At 49.0% G+C, this 15,000-nt stretch overlaps 1 protein-coding gene across 1 annotated transcript in view; it reads left to right on the plus strand.

The window, feature by feature from the left end:
- LOC135536899 (leucine-rich repeat-containing G-protein coupled receptor 5A-like) overlaps positions 1 to 15,000 on the plus strand; it is a 326,763-nt gene that overhangs the window by 280,589 nt on the left and 31,174 nt on the right. The window contains exons 7-8 of the mRNA XM_064963121.1: positions 9,352 to 9,420; positions 9,572 to 9,643. Coding sequence (XP_064819193.1) covers positions 9,352 to 9,420; positions 9,572 to 9,643 — 141 coding nt within the window. The remainder of the gene's footprint in view (positions 1 to 9,351; positions 9,421 to 9,571; positions 9,644 to 15,000) is intronic.

The raw sequence follows: 15,000 nt of genomic DNA on the forward strand, positions 1-15,000 counted from the left end.
GTACCATATAACCAGACTAAGTGTGATAGGACCAGGGATTGACCATATAACCAGACAGTACTCTAAGTGTGATAGGACCAGGGATTGACCATATAACTGGACAGTACTCTAAGTGTGATAGGACCAGGGATTGACCATATAACCAGACAGTACTCTAAGTGTGATAGGACCAGGGATTGACCATTTAACCAGACAGTACTCTAAGTGTGATAGGACCAGGGATTAACCATATAACTGGACAGTACTCTAAGTGTGATAGGACCGGGGACTGACCGTATAACCGGACAGTACTCTAAGTGTGATAGGACCAGGGATTGGCCGTATAACCAGACAGTACTCTAAGTGTGATAGGACCAGGGATTGACCATATAACCAGACAGTACTCTAAGTGTGATAGGACCAGGGACAGTACTCTAAGTGTGATAGGACCGGGGATTGACCTTATAACCAGACAGTACTCTAAGTGTGATAGGACCAGGGATTGACCATATAACCAGACAGTACTCTAAGTGTGATAGGACCAGGGATTGACCATATAACTAAGTGTGATAGGACCAGGGACAGTACTCTAAGTGTGATAGGACCGGGGATTGACCATATAACCGGACAGTACTCTAAGTGTGATAGGACCAGGGATTGACCATATAACCAGACAGTACTCTAAGTGTGATAGGTGTGATAGGTACTCAGGGGATTGACCATATAACCAGACAGTACTCTAAGTGTGATAGGACCAGGGATTGACCATATAACCAGACAGTACTCTAAGTGTGATAGGACCAGGGATTGACCATATAACCAGACAGTACTCTAAGTGTGATGATTGATAGGACCTAAGTGTGATAGGGGATTGACCATGATAACCTGGACAGTACAGACAGTACTAAGTGTGATAGGACCAGGGATTGACTCTAAGTGTGATAGGACCAGGATTGACCATATAACCAGACAGTACTCTAAGTGTGATAGGACCAGGGATTGACCATATAACCAGACAGTACTCTAAGTGTGATAGGAACTGTACTCTAAGTGTGATAGGACCAGGGATTGACCATATAACCAGACAGTACTCTAAGTGACCAGGGATAGGACCTAAGTGTGATAGGACGGGGATTGACCTTATTGTACTCTAAGTGTGATAGGACCAGGGACAGTACTCTAAGTGTGATAGGACCAGCTACTGACAGTACTCTAAGTGTGATAGGACCAGGGACAGGATTGACCACCTTATAACCAGACAGTACTCTAAGTGTGATAGGACCAGGGACAGTACTCTAAGTGTGATAGGACCAGCTACTGACCATATAACCAGACAGTACTCTAAGTGTGATAGGACCAGGGACAGTACTCTAAGTGTGATAGGACCAGCTACTGACCATATAACCAGACAGTACTCTAAGTGTTATAGGACCAGGGATTGAATCACCTGATTCAGTGTGCCAGATGTTTCATACTCTGAACATTTTCTTGTAACAGTAATTCCCTTATCCATCTTAATAACAATATTATCTATGTGTTCGGACCATGATAAAGCTGCGTCCAACATGATGCCAAGTAGTTTCATTTTTTTCACTTGCTCTATCTCTCTCCATGTCTCGATATCTCACTCTCTCTCTCCGTCTCTGTCTCTGTCTCTCTCTCTCTCTCTCTCTGTCTCTATCTCTCTCCCTGTCTCGATATCTCACTCTCTCTGTCTCTCTCTCTCTCTCTCTCTGTCTCTATCTCTCTCTCTGTCTCTATCTCTCTCTCTCTCTCTCTCTCTCTCTATCTCTCTCCCTGTCTTGATATCTCACTCTCTCTCTCTCTCTCTCTCTGTCTCTATCTCTCTCCCTGTCTCGATATCTCACTCTCTCTGTCTTTGTCTCTGTCTCTCTCTCTCTCTGTCTCTATCTCTCTCCCTGTCTTGATATCTCACTCTCTCTGTCTCTGTCTCCCTCTCTCTCTCTCTCTCTCTCTGTCTCTATCTCTCTCCCTGTCTTGATATCTCACTCTCTCTCTCTCTCTCTGTCTCTATCTCTCTCCCTGTCTCGATATCTCACTCTCTCTGTCTCTGTCTCTGTATCTCTCTCTCTCTGTCTCTATCTCTCTCCCTGTCTTGATTTCTCACTCTCTCTGTCTCTGTCTCCCTCTCTCTCTCTCTCTCACTCTCTCTCTGTCTCTGTCTCCCTCTCTCTCTCTCTCTCTCTCTCACTCCCTCTCTCTCTGTCTCTGTCTCCCTCTCTCTCTCTCTCACTCCCTCTCTCTCTCTCTCTCTCTCTGGGCCCACATTGAAGCAATTTTAATGTAAAGTTATTTTCCCAATCTCTGAGTTTGTTCCACTGTGTTGACGTTGATGAGGGTTTGGAGTGCATCTGGCTAAACAGTGAGGCAGGCAGGCTGTCTGGTCTAATGCCCCTGTGATGCTGAACCACCTGCGCCCCAGACAGGGATCACTAACTCTAATAGAAACCAGGTGGAAGACCTGAACACAGACCACTCTGATGATGATGATGAGGGAGGGGGGGAGGGAGGGAGGGAGGGAGGGAGGGAGGGGGAGGGAGGGAGGGAGGGAGGGAGGGAGGGAGGGAGGGAGGGAGGGAGGGAGGGAGGGAGGGAGGGAGGGAAAGTCGACAGACTGACAGACAGAATAAATGAAAAAGAAAGAAAATATAAATAAAATGTATAATTTATTTGTTTGCGGTAACAGGATGTTTTGTTCAGAGTGTCTAAGGGCTCGCCATAGAAACTGAACCGAGTTGTCTTTGTTTGTACAATTGTCTCTGTGTGTGTTCTGAGGAGAGAAGATGCACAACAGTCTGCCGTGGACTCTGCTGTTACCGTTGTGATGGTAACCTATATGCCATTTGTGTGTTGTGTCTGGTTTTGTTTGTTCTTCGGTTTGGTTTTAAAACCCGTGACAGGGTGGAACACAGGTCATCAGTCAAAACATTCTCACAGTCCACTTTGTTTGAAGACCGGAAACACTGCCATCACCTCCTCCCCCCTCCTTCTTCCCCCTTTCATCAACATTGTATAAATGAAACAGGGGGAGATATCATTTCAGACAGGAAAGAGAAAGGCCTGACATGCAGAGGCCAGTCCTGAGGGGAGACATGGGTTCAAACACCATTCGAAATAATTTCTCATACTTTATCTGGACTCGATTGAGCTTGTCTGTTGCAATGGAACCAATTGAAAAGTACAAACCCCGCCCATTATGGCATTCCAAGGCAGGCTAAAGCAAACGCTCAAAGTATTTTAAAATATTTCTACTACTGTTTGAACCCAGGTCTGCCTGAGGGCCTCACAGTCTAGCCTCTATCCCCTCTCGGGCCGTTACTAGGAGTTTACAAACAGGAAGCCTCCCTTGTGAGAAACACAGTGTTGTTTATCACGGTCCTATCGACACGAGAGGAAAACGTTAAGTAACAACGTTTCCATGAATGAATGGGTCCCTGTTGGACGGTTGTTGGTTCCATTGATGGACTCTGAAGCAGGAAGGTGAATAGTGGACTATTATTTCCCCCTGGTCTTCCTCTGAGACCCTGGGAAACATAGATAGGAACTGCGTGCCAAATGGCACACTATTGCTATTCTCTTTATAGTGCACTACCCATAGGGCACTAGTGAAAAGTAGGGCACTATATAGTGAATAGAGTGCCATTTGGGAAGCGGTCTGGGTGGAACTCTAACACTGTCGGTCGGGTTAAGTTTATTTTTTATTTTATTTCACCTTTATTTAACCAGGTAGGCAAGTTGAGAACAAGTTCTCATTTACAATGGCGACCTGGCCAAGATAAATCAAAGCAGTTCGACACATACAACGACACAGAGTTACACATGGAGCAAAACAAACATACAGTCAATAATACAGTATAAACAAGTCTATATACGATGTGAGCAAATGAGGTGAGATAAGGGAGGTAAAGGCAAAAAAAGGCCATGGTGGCAAAGTAAATACAATATAGCAAGTAAAACACTGGAATGGTAGATTTGCAATGGAAGAATGTGCAAAGTAGAAATAAAAATAATGGGGTGCAAAGGAGCAAAATAAATAAATGAAATACAGTAGGGAAAGAGGTAGTTGTTTGGGATAAATTATAGGTGGGCTATGTACAGGTGCAGTAATCTGTGAGCTACTCTGACAGTTGGTGCTTAAAGCTAGTGAGGGAGATAAGTGTTTCCAGTTTCAGTGCTTTTTGTAGTTCGTTCCAGTCATTGGCAGCAGAGAACTGGAAGGAGAGGCGGCCAAAGAAAGAATTGGTTTTGGGGGTGACTAGAGAGATATACCTGCTGGAGCGTGTGCTACAGGTGTGAGATGCTATGGTGACCAGCGAGCTGAGATAAGGGGGGACTTTACCTAGCAGGGTCTTGTAGATGACATGGAGCCAGTGGGTTTGGCGACAAGTATGAAGCGAGGGCCAGCCAACGAGAGAGTACAGGTCGCAATGGTGGGTAGTATATGGGGCTTTGGTGACAAAACGGATTGCACTGTGATAGACTGCATCCAATTTGTTGAGGAGGGTATTGGAGGCTATTTTGTAAATGACATCGCCAAAGTCGAGGATTGGTAGGATGGTCAGTTTTACAAGGGTATATTTGGCAGCATGAGTGAAGGATGCTTTGTTGCGAAATAGGAAGCCAATTCTAGATTTAACTTTGGATTGGAGATATTTGATATGGGTCTGGAAGGAGAGTTTACAGTCTAACCAGACACCTAAGTATTTGTAGTTGTCCACGTATTCTAAATCAGAGCCGTCCAGAGTAGTGATGTTGGACAGGCGGGTAGGAGCAGGTAGCAATCGGTTGAAGAGCATGCATTTAGTTTTACTTGTATTTAAGAGCAATTGGAGGCCACAGAAGGAGAGTTGTATGGCATTGAAGCTTGCCTGGAGGGTTGTTAACACAGTGTCCAAAGAAGGGCCAGAAGTATACAGAATGAGCGACCTCATTGATGTATACAGAGAAGAGAGTCGGTCCAAGAATGGAACCCTGTGGCACCCCCATAGAGACTGCCAGAGGTCCGGACAGCAGACCCTCCTATTTGACACACTGAACTCTATCAGAGAAGTAGTTGGTGAACCAGGCGAGGCAATCATTTGAGAAACCAAGGCTGTCGAGTCTGCCGATGAGGTTATGGTGATTGACAGAGTCGAAAGCCTTGGCCAGATCAATGAACATGGCTGCACAGTAATGTTTCTTATTGATGGCGGTTAAGATATCGTTTAGGACCTTGAGTGTGGCTGAGGTGCACCCATGACCAGCTCTGAAACCAGATTGCATAGCAGAGAAGGTATGGTGAGATTCGAAATGGTCGGTAATCTGTTTGTTGACTTGGCTTTCGAAGACCTTAGAAAGGCATGGTAGGATAGATATAGGTCTGTAGCAGTTTGGGTCAAGAGTGTCCCCCCCTTTGAAGAGGGGGATGACCGCAGCTGCTTTCCAATCTTTGGGGATCTCAGACGACACGAAAGAGAGGTTGAACAGGCTAGTAATAGGGGTGGCAACAATTTCGGCAGATAATTTTTGAAAGAAAGGGTCCAGATTGTCTAGCCGGCTGATTTGTAGGGGTCCAGATTTTGCAGCTCTTTCAGAACATCAGCTGAACGGATTTGGGAGAAGGAGAAATGGGGAAGGCTTGGGTGAGTTGCTGTTGGGGGTGCAGTGTTGTTGACCGGGGTAGGAGTAGCCAGGTGGAAAGCATGGCCAGCCGTAGAAAAATGCTTATTGAAATTCTCAATTATGGTGGATTTATCAGTGGTGACAGTGTTTCCTATCTTCAGTGCAGTGGGCAGCTGGGAGGAGGTGTTCTTATTCTCCATGGACTTTACAGTGTCCCAGAACTTTTTTGAGTTAGTGTTGCAGGAAGCAAATTTCTGCTTGAAAAAGCTAGCCTTGGCTTTTCTAACTGCCTGTGTATAATGGTTTCGAGCTTCCCTGAACAGCTGCATATCATGGGGGCTGTTCGATGCTAATGCAGAATGCCATAGGATGTTTTTGTGTTGGTTAAGGGCAGTCAGGTCTGGGGAGAACCAAGGGCTATATCTGTTCCTGGTTCTAAATTTCTTGAATGGGGCATGTTTATTTAAGATGGTTAGGAAGGCATTTTTTTTAAATATCCAGGCATCCTCTACTGACGGGAAGAGATCAATATCCTTCCAGGATACCCCGGCCAGGTCGATTAGAAAGGCCTGCTCGCTGAAGTGTTTCAGGGAGCGTTTTACAGTGATGAGTGGGGGTCGTTTGACCTCTGACCCATTACGGATGCAGGCAGAGGTGTTTTTAGAGGGCAAGTTGGTTAGGATGATATCTATGAGGGTGCCCGTGTTTAAGCCTTTGGGGAGGTACCTGGTAGGTTCATTGATAATTTGTGTGAGATTGAGGGCATCAAGTTTAGATTGTAGGATGGCTGGGGTGTTAAGCATGTTCCAGTTTAGGTCGCCTAGCAGCACGAGCTCTGAAGATAGATGGGGGGCAATCAGTTCACATATGGTGTCCAGAGCACAACTGGGGGCAGAGGGTGGTCTATAGCAGGCTGCAACGGTGAGAGATTTGTTTTTAGAGAGGTGGATTTTTAAAAGTAGAAGTTCAAATTGTTTGGGTACAGACCTGGATAGTAGGACAGAACTCTGCAGGCTATCTCTGCAGTAAATTGCAACACCGCCCCCTTTGGCAGTTCTATCTTGTCTGAAAAGGTTGTAGTTTGGAATTAAAATTTCAGAATTTTTTGTAGTCTTCCTAAGCAAGGATTCAGACACAGCTAGAACATCCGGGTTGGCAGAGTGTGCTAAAGCAGTGAATAGAACAAACTTAGGGAGGAGGCTTCTAATGTTAACATGCATGAAACCAAGGCTAAGTTGAGTGGTTCCCTTCCTATTTAAGTGTTTATGCTCATGTTTTAGTCCACTATTGGGTATTTATGTTTCAGTTGACTATTGGGTGTTTCTGTTTCAGTCCACTATTGAGGGTTTCTGTTTTAGTCCACTATTGGGTGTTTCTGTTTTAGTTGACTATTGGGTGTTTTAGTCCACTATTGGGTGTTTCTGTTTCAGTCCACTATTGGGTGTTTCTGTTTTAGTTGACTATTGGGTGTTTTAGTCCACTATTGAGTGTTTGTGTTTTAGTCCACGATTGAGTGTTTCTGTTTCAGTCCACTATTGGGTGTTTCTGTTTTAGTCCACTATTGGGTGTTTTAGTCCACTGTTGGGTGTTTCAGTCCACTATTGGGTGTTTTAGTCCACTATTGAGTGTTTCTGTTTCAGTCCACTATTGAGTGTTTCTGTTTCAGTCCACTATTGGGTGTTTTAGTCCACTATTGGGTATTTCTGTTTCAGTCCACTATTGGGTGTTTCTGTTTTAGTCCACTATTGGGTGTTTTAGTCCACTATTGGGTGTTTTAGTCCACTATTGGGTGTTTCAGTCCACTATTGGGTGTTTTAGTCCACTATTTGGTGTTTTAGTCCACTATTGGGTATTTCTGTTTCAGTCCACTATTGGGTGTTTCTGTTTCAGTCCACTATTGAGGGTTTCTGTTTTAGTCCACTATTGAGTGTTTCTGTTTTAGTCAACTATTGGGTATTTCTGTTTCAGTCCACTATTGGGTGTTTTAGTCCACTATTGGGTGTTTTAGTCCACTATTGGGTGTTTCTGTTTCAGTCCAATATTGAGTGTTTCTGTTTTAGTCCACTATTGGGTATTTCTGTTTCTGTCCACTATTGGGTGTTTTAGTCCACTATTGGGTGTTTCTGTTTCAGTCCACTATTGAGTGTTTCAGTCCACTAATGGGTGTTTCAGTCCACTATTGGGTATTTTAGTTGACTATTGGGTGTTTCTGTTTCAGTCCACTATTGGTTGTGGGGGCAACCAAGGCCCATGTGTCTGGCTTAGATCCCAGTTGATGTTTGCTTATTTGAGTGAAACATCTTTGTGTTTGGAGAGTCTTCGTTTCAAATAGTGGGCCATTGTGAAGTTGTGTGGTTCAGGTCTGTCTGCCTTTCTGTCTGTCTGCCAGCACATCTCTATGGACTGTTTATGTCAACCTGAACTGCCATAAAACAAATAATGAACTCAAGGACAACAGCTAGCTAACAGTGGAATAAGGCAATACTGACTATACCCTCCGGGGTCCCAGACACAGAGTAAGCCTATTGCTGGACTGAGCATCCTTTGCTAGTCCAGGAGCAGGAATAATTATGGGTCTGGGAAACCGGCCATGTTTTCATAGGATGGACATTGAATAAAAAGCCACATTAATTGTAATGGCATAGCAGTTATCATGTGTTTCATTCTTATAAATTACCACAGCAGGAACTCTAATCACGTTTCAATTTGTCTCCCTCCCTCCGTACCTCCCCCTCCCTCCCTCCGTACCTCTCCCTCCCTCCCTCCGTACCTCTCCCTCCCTCCGTACCTCCCCCTCCTTCCCTCCGTACCTCTCCCTCCCTCCGTACCTCCCCCTCCCTCCCTCCGTACCTCCCCCTCCCTCCCTCCGTACCTCCCCCTCCCTCCCTCCGTACCTCCCCCTCCCTCCGTACCTCCCCCTCCCTCCGTACCTCTCCCTCCCTCCGTACCTCTCCCTCCCTCGGTTCCTCTCCCTCCCTCCGTACCTCCCCCTCCCTCCGTACCTCCCCCTCCCTCCGTACCTCTCCCTCCCTCCGTACCTCTCCCTCCCTCCGTACCTCTCCCTCCCTCGGTTCCTCTCCCTCCCTCCGTACCTCCCCCTCCCTCCGTACCTCCCCTCCCTCCGTACCTCTCCCTCCCTCGGTTCCTCTCCCTCCCTCCGTACCTCCCCCTCCCTCCGTACCTCTCCCTCCCTCCGTACCTTCCCCTCCCTCCCCTTCCCCTCCCTCCGTACCTTCCCTCCCTCCGTACCTCCCCCTCCCTCCGTACCTCCCCCCTCCCTCCGTACCTCTCCCTCCCTCCGTACCTCCCCCCCTCCCTCCGTACCTCCCTCCCTCCCTCCGTACCTCTCCCTCCCTCCGCACCTCCCCCTCCCCTCCGTACCTCCCCCCTCCCTCCGTACCTCCCCCTCCCTCCGTACCTCTCCCTCCCTCCGTACCTTCCCCTCCCTCCGTACCTTCCCTCCCTCCGTACCTTCCCCTCCCTCCGTACCTCCCTCCCTCCCTCCTCCTCCCCCCTCCCTCCCTCCCTCCCTCCGTACCCTCCCCCCTCCCTCCGTACCCCCCCCTCCCTCCGTACCTCTCCCTCCCTCCGTACCTCCCCTCCCCCTCCCTCCGTACCTCCCCCTCCCTCCGTACCTCCCCCTCCCTCCGTACCCTCCCTCCCTCCGTACCTCTCCCTCCCTCCGTACCTCCCCCTCCCTCCGTACCTCTCCCTCCCTCCGTACCTCCCCCTCCCTCCTTCCCCTGACAGAGATCTCAACTATAACAACCTGGAAGAGTTCCCTATTGCAATCAGAGCCCTGAGCACCCTGAAGGAGCTGTGAGTATGCATGTCTATATGTCTTTACTACCAGCTGTGCTAACGCTGCGCTGACCCCTTACCCCTGACCTCTGACCTTTGTCCTGTCCTCAGTCCACCCTCTGGTCTGTATAACCTCCTTCAACCATCTGTTGTAATGTTCACCTTCCAGGGGTTTCCACAGCAACAACATCAAGTCCATCCCCGAGCAGGCCTTCACTGGACACTCCACTCTTCTGACAATGTAGGTCGACATAACTGACGAGGCCAATCAGACTGCTGCTTCGCCAAGAGATCCCGCTCTCACTACTACCCTGTGTGTGTGTGTGTGTGTGTGTGTGTGTGTGTGTGTGTGTGTGTGTGTGTGTGTGTGTGTGTGTGTGTGTGTGTGTGTGTGTGTGTGTGTGTGTGTGTGTGTGTGTGTGTGTGTGTGTGTGTGTGTGTGTGTGTGTGTGTGTGTGTGTGTGTGTGTGTGTGTGTGGGTGTGTGTGTGTGTGGGGGGTGTGTGTGTGTGTGTGTGTGTGTGTGTGTGTGTGTGTGTGTGTGTGTGTGTGTGTGTGTGTGGTGGAGGGTGTGTGTGTGTGTGTGTGTGTGTGCGCGCGTGTGTGCGTGCGTGTGTGCGTGCGTGTGTGTGTGCGCGTGTGTGTGTGTGTGCGTGTGTGTGTGTGCGCGTGTGTGTGTGTGTGTGTGTGTGTGTGTGGGGGGGTGTGTGTGTGTGTGTGTGTGTGTGTGTGGTGGGGGGTGTGTGTGTGTGTGTGTGGTGGGGGGGTGTGTGTGTGTGTGTGTGTGTGTGTGCGCGTGTGTGCGTGCGTGTGTGTGTGTGTGTGCGCGTGTGTGTGTGTGCGCGTGTGTGTGTGTGCGCGTGTGTGCGTGTGTGCGTGCGTGTGCGCGTGTGTGTGTGTGTGTGGGGGGGGGCGCATGTGTTTGTGTGCGCGTGTGGGTTCAAATTCAATCTGAACTCATTTTCTATACTTCTAGCGTTTACTCCAATCCGCCTCCTTTTGAGTATTCCATTAGTTCCTATAAGCCAGACAAGTCCAATCAAGTATATATATTTTTAAATGATTTCAAATAGTGTTTGAACCCAGGTGTGTGTGTGTACCAGGCCCTTAGATGTTGTTGTGCTGTTGTGTTCCCGAGGGGTTTTCCTTCCTGTCCCGTGAGAACCAATCCAGAGGTCTTTCCTCAACCAGAACTCTTCTGACGGCTTTGTAATTTGTCCATAAACTTACGTAAGTCAGGCTGTTTCGAGTGATTATGTTAAACGTCCGAAAAAACAATATGTGTATGACTTCAGTTTCACGGAGCGAGTTCCGATGCGATTTAACATCGCTTGAATCGACTATTACAGATTCTACACATTCTGTGACAACGCCACCCACGGGGTCCGTTTTATTCGTTGATTGTTATGTATCAACTGTTCAAATCACATTTTCATTGGTCACATACACATATTTAGCAGATGTTATTGCGGCCGTAGAGAAATGCCTGCTACAGCTTATAGTTAGTTATACGGTGTGAATAAAAACTATTATAGTTTCAGTCACATGACAGGGCCTTTTTTCTCTCTTCATCAAACTACACCACATTACCAAAAGTATGTGGACACCTGCTTGTCTCATTTCAAACTCATGGGCATTAATATGGAGTTGGTCCCCCCCATTGCTGCTATAACAGCCTCCACTCTTCTGGGAAGAGTTTCCATTAGATTTTGGAACATTGTTGCTGGGACTTGCTTCCATTCAGCCACAAGAGCATTAGTGAGGTTCGGGCACTGTGATTGGGCGATTTAGACCTGGCTTGCAGTTAGCGTTCCAATACATCCTAAAGGTGGTCGATGGGGTTGAGGTCAGGGCTCTGTGCAGACCAGTTAAGTTCTTCCACACCGATCTCAATAAACAATTTCTGTATGGATCTCGCTTTATGCACGGGGGCATTGTCATACTGAAACAGGAAAGGGCCTTCCCCCGAACTGTTGCCACAAAGTTGGAAGCACAGAATTGTCTAGAATATCATTGTATGTTGCAGCGTTAAGATTTCACTTCACTGGAATTAAGGGGTCCGAACCATGAAAAACAGCCCCAGACCATTATTCCTCCTCCACCAAACTTTATAGTTGGCTCTATGTATTGGGACAGGTAGCTTTCTTGTGGCATCTGCCAAACCCAGATTTGTCCGTCGGACTGCCAGATGGTGAAGCAGAGAACACATTTCCACTGAGTTCAATGACGGCCAGGTTTACACCACTCGAGTTGACGCTTGGCATTACGCATGGTGATCTTATGCTTGTGTGTGGCTGCTCGGCCATGGAAACCCATTTCCTGAAGCTCCAGACAAACAGTTATTGTGCTGACGTTGCTTCCAGGGGCAGTTTGTAACTCGGTACGTGCTTCAGCACTCGGCGGTCCCGTTCTGTGTTTGTGTGGTCTACCACTTCGCGGCTGAGTCGTTGTTTCTCCTAAACATTTCCACTTCACAATAACAGCCCTTACAGGTGACAGGGACAAGCTCCTACCGGGGCAGAAATTTGATGAACTGACATGTTGAAAGTCACTGAGCTCTTCAGGAAGGCCATTCTACTACCAGTGTTTGTCTATGGAGATTGCATGGCCGTGTGCTTGATTTGATACACCTGTCAGCAATGGGTGTGGCTGAAATAACCGAATCCACTAATTGGAAGGGGTCTCCGCATACTTTTGTACATATAGTGTATGTTCTTAATGCTGTGAGGTTTATAAAAAATAAAAATGGTTCTGTTTGTGCTTATTGTCGGTTTGGCGTGAAACTCCTTCATGTCCTCAGCGTCTCAGCTCGGAGAACAGAACAGAACGAAGTGTGTCCGGGCGGAGATATCTGCATAGTTGGCCAGCCAGAATAGCTTCACCCTGATCCTTGAATTTCGCTGATCTCCCTCCCTCCCTCCCTCCCTTTCTTTCTTTCTTTCTGTCTCTCCCTCTCTCTTTCTCTCCCCATCTCTCTTTCTCGCTCCTTTTCTCCACACTCTGATCCTGGACCTGCTGGTAACTTCCAGCACCTCTAGCTATACCAGTTCCTGGCCACTGGACCAATCCAACACTAGAACAGACCCTTCTTCATCCATCTTAAAGGCCCAATCCTTCATTTGAAAAAAAAAAAAACTTGGCAGCCCGACCACTTGGTTTGCTGTAAAGCTGAGCGGAATGATTCTTTTGAGATGTTCTCCCTCTCCCAAGGTCGATGTCTTGTTGAACTTCTTTATGCACTTCCAACTCACCCCGAACCCTGTTGTTCAGATTCTCCTCCACTATAAATCCCAACCTCATTTTATCCTAGCCGCGACCCCCAGCACATTACCGAACAGGGCCAAGTACCTGTTGAGCACAGAAAGATCTATCTCTCCTGATCATCCCTCCCTCCCTCCATCCCTCCATCCTTCCTCCCTTCCCAGCCCAGAGTGAACAACATGGATATCGACGGCCCGGGCAGAGCAGAGCCAAAACTATTTCACCACTAGATTGGATAAATTTGGAACGGATAATTTGGCCATTGAAATATTTCTCACCTCATCACCTAGTCCTCCCTATAGACCTGTCCCTCACCTAGCCCTCCCTATAGACCTGTCCCTCACCTAGCCCTCCCTATAGACCTGTCCCTCACCTAGTCCTCCCTATAGACCTGTCCCTCACCTAGCCCTCCCTATAGACCTGTCCCTCACCTAGCCCTCCCTATAGACCTGTCCCTCACCTAGCCCTCCCTCTAGACCTGTCCCTCACCTAGCCCTCCCTATAGACCTGTCCCTCACCTAGCCCTCCCTATAGACCTGTCCCTCACCTAGCCCTCCCTATAGACCTGTCCCTCACCTAGCCCTCCCTATAGACCTGTCCCTCACCTAGCCCTCCCTATAGACCTGTCCCTCACCTAGCCCTCCCTATAGACCTGTCCCTCACCTAGCCCTCCCTATAGACCTGTCCCTCACCTAGTCCCTCCCTATAGACCTGTCCCTCACCTAGCCCTCCCTATAGACCTGTCCCTCAGCCCTCCCTATAGACCTGTCCCTCACCTAGCCCTCCCTATAGACCTGTCCCTCACCTAGACCTGTCCCTCAACAAGACATCCCTATAGACCTGTCCCTCACCTAGTCCTCCCTATAGACCTGTCCCTCACCTAGTCCTCCCTATAGACCTGTCCCTCACCTAGCCCTCCCTATAGACCTGTCCCTCACCTAGCCCTCCCTATAGACCTGTCCCTCACCTAGCCCTCCCTATAGACCTGTCCCTCACCTAGTCCTCCCTATAGACCTGTCCCTCACCTAGTCCTCCCTATAGACCTGTCCCTCACCTAGCCCTCCCTATAGACCTGTCCCTCACCTAGCCCTCCCTATAGACCTGTCCCTCACCTAGCCCTCCCTATAGACCTGTCCCTCACCTAGTCCTCCCTATAGACCTGTCCCTCACCTAGCCCTCCCTATAGACCTGTCCCTCACCTAGCCCTGTCCCTCACCTAGCCCTCCCTATAGACCTGTCCCTCACCTAGTCCTCCCTATAGACCTGTCCCTCACCTAGCCCTCCCTATAGACCTGTCCCTCACCTAGTCCTCCCTATAGACCTGTCCCTCACCTACCTGTCCCTCCCTCCCTATAGACCTGTCCCTCACCAGCCCTCCCTAGAGCTATAGACCTGTCCCTCACCTAGACCTGTCCCTCCCTATAGACCTGTCCCTCACCTAGTCCTCCCTATAGACCTGTCCCTCACCTAGCCCTCCCTATAGACCTGTCCCTCACCTAGCCCTCCCTATAGACCTGTCCCTCACCTAGTCCTGTCCCTCACCTAGTCCTGTCTCTCACCTAGCCCTCCCTATAGACCTGTCCCTCAGCCCTCCCTAGACCTTCCCTCATAGCCCTCCCTATAGACCTGTCCCTCACCTAGCCCCTCCCTATAGACCTGTCCCTCACCTAGCCCTCCCTATAGACCTGTCCCTCACCTAGTCCTGTCTCTCACCTAGCCTGTCCCTCACCTAGCCCTCCCTCTAGACCTGTCCCTCACCTACTCCTCCCTCTAGACCTGTCCCTCACCTAGCCCTCCCTATAGACCTGTCCCTCACCTAGTCCTGTCTCTCACCTAGCCTGTCCCTCACCTAGCCCTCCCTATAGACCTGTCCCTCACCTAGTCCTGTCTCTCACCTAGCCCTCCCTATAGACCTGTCCCTCACCTAGCCCTCCCTCTAGACCTGTCCCTCACCTAGCCCTCCCTATAGTCCTGTCCCTCACCTAGTCCTCCCTCTAGTCCTGTCCCTCACCTAGTCCTGTCCCTCACCTAGTCCTGTCTCTCACCTAGCCCTCCCTATAGACCTGTCTCTCACCTAGCCCTCCCTATAGTCCTGTCCCTCACATAGTCCTCCCTCTCGACCTGTCCCTCACCTAGCCCTTCCTATAGACCTGTCCCTCACCTAGTCCTCCCTCTAGTCCTGTCCCTCACCTAGTCCTGTCCCTCACCTAGCCCTCCCTATAGACCTGTCCCTCACCTAGCCCTCCCTATAGACCTGTCCCTCACCTAGTCCTCCCTCTAGTCCTGTCCCTCACCTAGCCCTCCCTATAGTCCTGTCCCTCACCTAGTCCTCCCTCTA

The sequence above is a fragment of the Oncorhynchus masou genome, unplaced genomic scaffold (assembly GCF_036934945.1).
Source record: "Oncorhynchus masou masou isolate Uvic2021 unplaced genomic scaffold, UVic_Omas_1.1 unplaced_scaffold_681, whole genome shotgun sequence".
Lineage (NCBI taxonomy): Eukaryota > Metazoa > Chordata > Actinopteri > Salmoniformes > Salmonidae > Oncorhynchus > Oncorhynchus masou.